Source organism: Carassius carassius, chromosome 47 (genome assembly GCF_963082965.1).
Source record: "Carassius carassius chromosome 47, fCarCar2.1, whole genome shotgun sequence".
NCBI lineage: Eukaryota > Metazoa > Chordata > Actinopteri > Cypriniformes > Cyprinidae > Carassius > Carassius carassius.
This window is the reverse complement of record NC_081801.1, coordinates 14,560,272-14,569,699: the sequence shown is the minus strand read 5'-3', so window position 1 is coordinate 14,569,699 and position 9,428 is coordinate 14,560,272. Positions and strand designations below refer to the sequence as shown.

Here is a 9,428-nt window from a genome sequence, read left to right as displayed (position 1 = left end):
AGGGGCTCTTGTTTCATTTGTGACAGCTAATATAAAACCAGATTTTTTGCCTACAGTCCTGAAAGCACAGAAATCTGATCATGGGCAAATTAGGCAGGCTGTTTAAAAAACAGGGCAGGCATTAAAGCTGATAAGAGTGTTCATTTCTCTTATGTAATGAGCTGAATATGACAGAAATGCAAATGACAGAAAACACCTGCACACTATCAGCTTGGAACTTTCATACTGATTTTGCATAAACTATAAATATCTAATGGTCACTTTGATGTGCAATTTTGAATTTCAAATTAAAATTATACTTAAGAGTAAGATTTATGTTGATGACCCAGCCCAATCTGCTCCAGTCACAGTAATTTTGCACAGTAATAAACAGTGTACATATTCCTTATTAAAATGTTAAATTCAGTCCCACCAGATCTTTCTCCTCACCATTTGGAGCACAATAGTCTATTACCCACTTTTGCTATTAACAAATGTTTTCATTACACAGTGCTTTATAAAAAAATATCATAAGCAGGAAATAAAAAAGAAATATATGATTTTTGGATTATATCTGCCATTAGAATGGCTGGTTTATGTCCCATAAAAACAATGTCTATTAGTGAAACAATGTCCAAGTGAAAATAAATCCGTTCTGCTTCCCAGACAACACTATTGCACACCTCCCGCACAAAGACACTAAGATAAAGAATGCAAGATGTAAAATCAAGTAACAAAAATAGCAGTATCAAAAAAATTTCAAAGGCAAAATGAATCTTCATGTCAGTGGAGAAATTTATAAATAGTCGGCAGCTAATGCAAAGTAACCCAAAAGGGCCTTTAAGTGATCTCCCAAATCAAAAAATAATCTGTCTAGAAAAGTTCTGTGCACAGTGGAAAAGGAGTTTGAAGTTTGCTACAGCTCTTGGGTCTCAAATGTGATGCATGTCACTGTTCTGAGAGTCTCAACGCATCTGATCTTTTTCTGTGTTTGACAGCCAGAGAGTTCTTTGATTGCATTTGTTTCCACCCAAATACTTTTATACAGCCTTTGTATTTAACCAAGCTTGATAATAGTACATAATTAACAGAGTATCAGTGTGGGTAGCACAAACATCCATTTACCAGTCGTCATATAAGTGCTATTTGTATGAAACAGAAAGAGTTGAGGTACTTCAATTAAAATAGACCAAGACAGTTTCCTCTATTTCTTTTAGACTGCTTTCATCATCAGTTAATTCTGTCATCTCTCTCTCTCGAAATCCTCAATTTCAACTGTTTGCTATTGTTAATGGCTTAATTCTTATCCAAATTTTTTTTTATCCATCTATTTTATTTCCACCAATTCCATCTTCTATTTATCTCCTTCTCCCCGCTCGTTTTCCCACAAATTTCTTTCTTGCACCATCCTTTTAAACTTGTGTTTCCAGGCCACTCAGTTTGGGGGTGAGGATGCGAGGTGTTACCCCAGAGTTGAGGTCTCTCTCAAACTCTAGCAGCTGGCCCATGAAGTTGAGGTTGGGAGAGACTATTGGCCGTCGGCCCCGAACATATTTATAGGCATCAGTCATGGTCATGAGGGTGTGCTTCATCAGGTAAGCAATGACTATAGTAGCCGAGCGGGACACACCTGCTTGGCAGTGCACAAGAACACCACGTCCACACTGGTGAGCTTCCTCTGAAACAAAAAAAGGTCATAAAATGGTCACATGCCTACAGTTCTTCAAACTTGCTTTAAGACAAAATAAACCATAAACTGATGTGCGATTTAAAAATAAATAACAGAAATAACAGGGAAAGAAGATGAATTTATATACCCCATAAAAAATAAAGAGATTTTTGGCTTTTAGTCCATGGCTTTTAGCTATAAAGCTGAAAAATTAGTTTCCAGAAACACAAACCAAAAATACTGATGACTCATCCTGCAATACACAAATTGCAAATAAAAAATATTGATTCAATAAGAAATAAGTCTTCACAGGACAGAGGACAGCACTTGTCAAGAAATTTCACGGGGTCTGTAAATGTTTAAACTACAAAAGAGTTGGCAACCTCGCTTACCGATAAACTCAAAAACCTCTTCAAAATACTGTCGCAGGTTCTGCTTGCTGTTGTCAGTAGCTGGAAGCCTTTTGTAATGCACCAAACCTGTGTCCAGGTGGTAGAGGGGAAGATGGGTTGTGACATTGACCACAAAGCCAATGTTGAGATGAAGTAGTAGATCCAAATCCTGTGCATCTCTCTCATTGCCCAGGAAAAGGAAAGGGAGGATTGGGCTAATCACAGCATTCTCCACATCTGGGGTCATAACACTTTCCTCAGATAATGATGCTGGGAGGGATGAAGAAAGGGGGAGGGAAAGGTGCACTGGCAAAAAAAATAAATAAATAAAAATAATTGATTACATTTGTTTTCTTATATGTTGAAATTGTTCACTCTATGTGACCATCTAAGAAAGGTGTGCTGGTATAGGAGTCCCTTCTTCAGTCAATTAAACATGACACAGGTTAAAATCCTGACAGAGTATGACTTTAATCCTTCCTCATTTTCTTTTCTGTTTGAAGTCTTATCACCCTCCTCCCATAGAATAGCTTTAATCCTTTAGTTCTTTGGCAAAACGCGTTTCAGTAAAACATATAACAGAGGATAAAGCAATCTGAAATTTAAGAAAAAGTATTAAAGACAGAAAAGTTAAGGAGAAAATCTTGAGTTGCATAACTAGAACATCATGGGTAATGTAACTCTGGCAATCTTCTGAAGCTAGGCTAGCAAGGATTATGCACCTCACAGATTAAATGATTTATAATTTGAATTACTATCAGCGCAGAAAGGCCTACAGCCTAATGGAAGATGAGAAAATGAAATCAAGTTCAGAACATTCAAGTCAGACTAGCAATGTGGAGAGACTATGTTCATCTTTCTGAATGGTCAGTCAAAAACAACACATTATAAAAATGTCACTCAACCTGCTGTGTACTTTAGCACATTAGCATCTTTACCTCGTCCATTTTCCTCATCTTGTTCTCTGTTGAGTGAGTTGAGGACCAAATGGAGCGACTGTGTAGACGGTAAGGTGTGTCCAACCTCCCTCTCTCGCTGTTTGGGTTTGGGCTTATTAAGCGTGCTAGGAGCAGAGGGTGGGGGTGAGAAGGATGTAGGGGAATCCGTAGATGGAGAGCGAAGGGATGGGGATTTTGGAAGCACTTCGACATCAAAGCCGTTGCCATCCCCCATGCAAGCATCTGCTCCTTTGTTCCAAAGCCGCTTGAGGGAATCTCTACCCTGGTCCCCACTATTCCCTGATCCAATAAAGTCCAAAACTGCCATCTTGCCTTGCTGGAGCCTCCGTCGTCCTGCCTGATCTGTCAACTGGGAACGAGTGAACTCCATTAGGTTCCGGCAGTCCAAGATTACAGGATTGCCATCATTGCCACTATTCTGGTTGTGGCCCATGCAGGTTCTCCCTGAGCCCATTCCAATACTTGTATTGTGGTGGATAGGTTGGGTTTTAGAGCGAGTCATCTTCTTTGCTAGCTCCTCTGGCCAAATTGTGCGTACACTGTAATCATCATCATCAGGCTGGAATCCTCCCATGGTATGTGCACCAATATTACGCCCCATGTTGGGAGGATTTCCTCTGTGTGGGTTAAAGGTCACTACAATGGGGTCACTACTGCAGTAACTGCATGTGGAGCTGCCAGTTTGGCTTGCTTTGGGATTGCACCCACTGACGCAACTCTGGAGTGCTCGAAGAGGTGCAGATGAGGACAGGGGAGTACAGGGTAAACAACCCCCAACCAGTTTCTTACGGAAACCAGCAGGGCTCTCAAAACCTCCAGCTTCTCCAGAACAGGATGCACAACCCAAAGGTCTGAACAGCCCTGTGCGACAGTCCGAGACAGTGCTGTTGGAAGAGGAGGTGTTGGTGGTGGAAGCAGTTGACAGACACCCTCCTAAAGTTTTCAATCCCATGGTTCCGCCACCTCTACTGGCAGCACTTGTTCCTTGGGTGTGAGAAAATGAAGAGGATGGGCTTGTACTATGACCCTGGCAGCCGGCGGAGTGACCTTTACCTCTTCTACAACGCACCGACCTCCAACAGCCACAGGGGTGGGAAAAGTCAATTGTACATGTGTGGTCAGGACTGGGGAAGCCTCCTTGGGAGGAAGTAGGGGAGAGGGGTAATGTGTGAAGAATTTGGGGACGATGTTCTCTAGTGTGTGAGGGACGGGGTTGACTGATGTGCTGGTAGGAGGAAGGGGCTCGGGAAGGGAGTGAGGGTGGTACAGCAGGATAGTGAGGGTTTAGGATGGCAGCATGGGGTAATGGGGCTAAACTGTGGTGACGGGATAGACTGTGGGCCTGTGGCAGTTGGTGGCCGGGTCCCAGTTTGGAGTTCTCTTTGTTTCCCACAGATGATACGTTCCTCTCACTGTGCAAAGGGTAGCTGGCAGTTGCAGAGCAAGACTTTGATGACAAGTCGCTCTCTCTTGTTGGCTTGGATTTTGACTGTTGTCTTTGCGCTGGTACGAATTCCAAGATCCCTCCAGGAGAGACTTTAAGTTGGCTTGGATGATGGCTACTGTGTTGAGTCCTGTTTTGACTCTGATGATGGTTCTGGTGCTTCTCCACTGATTCGGAAGACTTTCCTTTGCATTTCCTTTCACCTTGCCCTGGATCCAATTGCAGGGACACCCGTTTAGTTCTGTTCCCCCTGATGCTTCCACTTCGGGTAAGACTACTACGGCCTTTGTCTATGTAAGATCCTCCTCTTCCACTGTTGTCCAAAGACACTTTAATATCAATGGTATGCGTGTGCTTGCGAGGTCTGGGACCTAAAGTTACTGTCCCATTGCTGTGACAATGGCTAGCATTGTGGCTGCTGCCCTCAAAGGGAGCACATTGTTCTCCTTTATCTCTTTGAACATGTGATGATTGTTTGCGCTTGCATTCCAGGGACAGGTACTTGGAACCTGGATGGGAACGGGGTGGTGGGGATTGGGGTTGTGGTAGGCGGCGTGGAGGCTCGTTGTGAGTGGATGGGCGGTGTGAGGAAGACTGTGATGTGGTTGGTGGGGAGGCCACACGCAAGGCCAAACTTTTTGGGCGCTGAATAACCACTATGCGCTCGTCAAGAGGGAGTGGAGGCATCTGGGGCTGAGCAAAGCTGTGTGGTTAGGATGCAGAAAGAAAAAAGACAAATTAATATGACAGAGCCCATTCATTTTGGTACTTATGCAATTTTTGAAATGTGCACATAGAAGACACATACATTGTGTGAATATTGCACGTACAGTTAATATTAGTCACAGCACACAGAATTACATCAACAATTGTGATGAGTTAAGCACAGAAGACGTCTTCTGTTAGTCATTCACAACTTACTTGTAATTAAACACTGTGAAACAATAAAGAACAGCACAAGGGTATGTTATAGACTTGTCAGTAAGAGAAGTCCTAATATAACAGAAAAATCCATCTGACCCATTACCCTTGTTAACATAAATTGCAGGGATTCACATCTACCTAATGTATAAAGTAATCAATACAAACACACAAGCAAACTGTGTAAAGAATTGTATAAATTCGGGGGTAGCTTTGTAGAGATGTCACATCAAGGAAATATTGACATAATTTGATAATATTCTGTATGATATGTTCTTGGTTATCACAACTGTATATCATCCTTGTCTTCTTGACCATTTATAAGTCTTTGTTTTTTTGCTAGAGATTAAGCCACACATTTACAGAGATTATTTTGAAAACATCTGTTATAGTCAAACATGTAATGAAATGTAAATGGAATAATGTTCTATTTTTTCTAATAATAGAGATATAATCTGATGGCTGCACTAATCACCTCTCCACAGAGTAGAGCAGATCAGCTCATTATTCTAAATAATGACCGTTTGAAACATTCATATTAGACATTTTGAAATGTCAATGAAAAGACCATGAGAAGGTTAAAGGAATAGATCAGTTAAAAATGAACATCTAGCCATTATTCACTGTCCAAACCTGTTCACCTTTCTTTCTTCATTTGAACACAAAAGGAGAACGTTTGTGTTGGTATATTTTGAGGTATTGCAAAAATGGAGCCTGGACTTTATATATGTTCAAGTTATATTGACCACTTTTATAATGCTTCTGCATCCTTTATGACACTTAAAACCTTCAGTCCCTCATCATTGTTACTGCATAGAAACAAACATGGAAAACAAGCTTCAATTGTTCTGTTTGTGTTCCACAGAAGAAAATAAGTCATTTGGGTTTGGAATGACAAGAACATTAGGTAATAAAGGCAGGATTTTCTTAAGTGCCAAAGTCTGAAAACAGACAAAAATGAAGAAATGTATGTGTGTGTGACTGTGTGTGTGTGCTCATAGAGAATTGTTACAGGATGTGACATGGCTGGATCACCTATTGACCTCGCCGTGTGTGTGTGTGTTGGGTGGGGGGTGGGGGGTTCATGCACAACAGCACTTCAGACATATACCCTCAACACAACACCCACACACACACACAGAACCCAGGACAGAGCCAGCACACCATGCTCTTATTTCCACATGCATACATTCACGCACAGAGCCTGGTGATGGTAACCTCATCCTCTTTGCTTTTTTCAGTCTTGCCTTTTGTAGCCTGTGGTAGTGAAGGGGGGGTGGGTGGTTACATTGACCCAGATTTGTCATATTGCAAGTCAACATCACTCCAATCACTTTAACTCACACATTAAACCGTAAACACCTTATCAGCAGTATCTCACAAAGAAAATACATGCGTAATGTTTTTTTTGTTTTTTTGCAATGAATCAAGTACAGCAGTGGAACAGCAGCACACACTTGTGCTTGTGTAAGAGATGTACAGCATCAGCCTCGATGAGCTCAGGTACCAGCTGAGCACAAAAACAACTATAAACAATGATCAGGTTTCATTCATATCACCACAAAAGAACGGTGTGTGTGGTTGCGTAAATACAGTTATATTGCAGCAAAATGATAACTGAAACATGAAAACAAACAAGTAATGTATCTGATACATTACTGAAAGAAAGAAAAGGGGTGGGGTTGGCGCAGTGAATAAGACACATGCCTTTGGTGTGAGAGACCCGGGTTTGAATCCACTGTGAGACACCAATGTGTCCCTGAGCAAGACACTTAACCCCTAGTTGCTCCAGAGGTGTGTGACCTCTGACATATATAGCAATTGTTAGTCGAGCGTCAGCTAAATTAATAAATGTAATGTAAAAAAGAAAGAAAGAAAGGTCATCGTGGACATGGCTAATTTTCCCCAACCACTTCATAAAAAAATGACAGGGGTTTAGATCTTATACTGAGGAAGTGTTTTTTTTATGTTATGACCACCCGGTAATGGAATTTATTTATTTATCATTAATAGCTATATTAAGGTCATTTCAAGCACAGAGTCTCTACTCTTAGCAGAAATTATACCACAAATCCATCAATCCATGAAGTCATACTAAATATTCATCTGCTGATCATTTATCCAGTTACCTACAAGATACTGTGAAAAGAAAGTGTCAGTACAGAAAATATTTTAACAAATTAAATGTCATTTGAATCCACCAGAATCAATGTGTGATGATGTTTTGTCAAATATGCTATTTCTTGTTAAAACAGTAACATTATGAGCAAATTCTTTGCCATTTGGTGAGCTCATAACGAACAGAGCAGTGACGAACGTGAAGTCCATATATTCATTCATATATTTACGTCATCGGTGTAATAAGCATTTATCTTTAGTTTCCAGGCAGGCGTGCATTACCATGAATAATTTCCAGGCATGTTGTACATTCAAGTCAAAAGTCTGCTACAGACGCATGGGCCTGCTCAACTCCTCGCCTACTGAAATGACTGCATTGTTTTAAACCATTATAAAAATTGTGAGAACGTTAACAATACAAGAAGGTGAAATCCAGTGGAATGACTTCACGCATCGTCACGTCATTACGTTCATTGCCCCTGAATTTCCAGTTTCTGGAAAGCGGAATCACAGCGATAATTGGGAGTCTTTGTTTCTGACGCTTCAACAACTGTCCAAGCAAAATTACGCTTAATGCGACGCCTGAGCGAACGTTTTCATAGATGTTTCATAAAAATGAAAAAAAAAAAAATTATAATAAGAAAAGCACAATATTATCTAGGCCTAAACTAGTCACTGAAAAGGAAAACAAGACCGTCCAACACACATTTGCAACTGTATTAACTGTCACTTGTTAGGCCACTGTAGTCCAGGTCTCTTAACCATTTGAGCTCAGTTTCACTACCGCTGAGTGTTAAGAGGAATTATACTTATATTTCAAATGCATTTGCATTGCATCTTTCAGATATATATAGTCTACATCACTGCATATGAAAGGCCTCAAAAATAAAAGGAAGAAAAAATGACTTACGTTATAAGCTGTACGTCCGCTGTATCGTCATGTTTTGTGATAAATGAGATCCTTGTGTTTCTCCGCGAGACAATTCCGATCCCGTGCGCGAGCAATTTACATAGCTGCAGTTATCTGTGTTCTGCCTTAATGTGCGGGTTACACTTTAAAAATCCAGTGGGTACCATCAGTATATGACATTCAGGTTGTTTTTCCTCATGCTGTTCAAAGCGTTTGTCCTTACAAGTGTACACAATTAACACAATAACAAAACAATAACAATCCGCAATGCAAATGTGCGCTTCTGTGAACTGTGCGTGTGCATGAGACAGCGCGCTATGTGAGCAGTGAGGGGCGGGGTTTCGGTGCAGGTGACATCATTCTAGACCAATGACTAACAAAACGTGACGAAACACTGCCAACATACAGTATTTTTACGATATCTAGTTTGTCAAGGAGAAAATCTTTTTTATTTAATTTTATTTTTGAAGCTCATCCTGGACTTGATTTCACAGAAACATGTCCGTAAATTTAAACCTGATCTGGAGCAGGTTTATTTAATGTAAACAGGATTGGATTGCATCTTTTTTTTTTTTTTGTGGAATTGATATTTAAAATCTGCCCCGGCCACTGCTATCTTATTACAAGGGCACCCTACTAATCCGGGGACAATCATTTTTAAAATAATAATTGAAAAATTAATGTGAAAATAATATTATACTGTTGTGTAATCTATAATACTACAGTGTAGACACCGCCAGTTTTACTCACTGAAAGGTTTATTCGTGATAAAATAATTACTTAGTAATAATTTCGAGTTTTACACACATGCGGACGGCTAATCTGAGTCGTGCATTAATTTGAGTTTCCCTTTCATAGGTCACTTCGATGCTGCGGTTACGTCACCACGTATGGGAACACCTTCGGTGTGACGAATGTCTGAAGCCCTATACCATCCCGCCAATCCTATTGGCCAAATAGCGCGTGGCACCGCCCAGCATGCGTAGGCATATATATACCTGGTGCCGCGCGCCATTTACCTCAGATTTCATTCCTT

General features: G+C 40.6%; 1 protein-coding gene across 1 annotated transcript; it reads right to left on the bottom strand.

The window, feature by feature from the left end:
* On the bottom strand, positions 1-8,691 carry LOC132130732 (uncharacterized). The gene is made up of 4 exons (XM_059542526.1): positions 8,393-8,691; positions 2,979-5,146; positions 2,041-2,346; positions 1-1,657 (listed from the first exon to the last, which is right to left on the bottom strand). Exons 2-4 carry the CDS (start codon positions 5,128-5,130, stop codon positions 1,392-1,394), a joined length of 2,724 nt encoding a protein of 907 aa, XP_059398509.1. The 5' UTR covers positions 5,131-5,146; positions 8,393-8,691; the 3' UTR covers positions 1-1,391.
* Between the last annotated feature and the right edge of the window lie 737 nt (positions 8,692-9,428).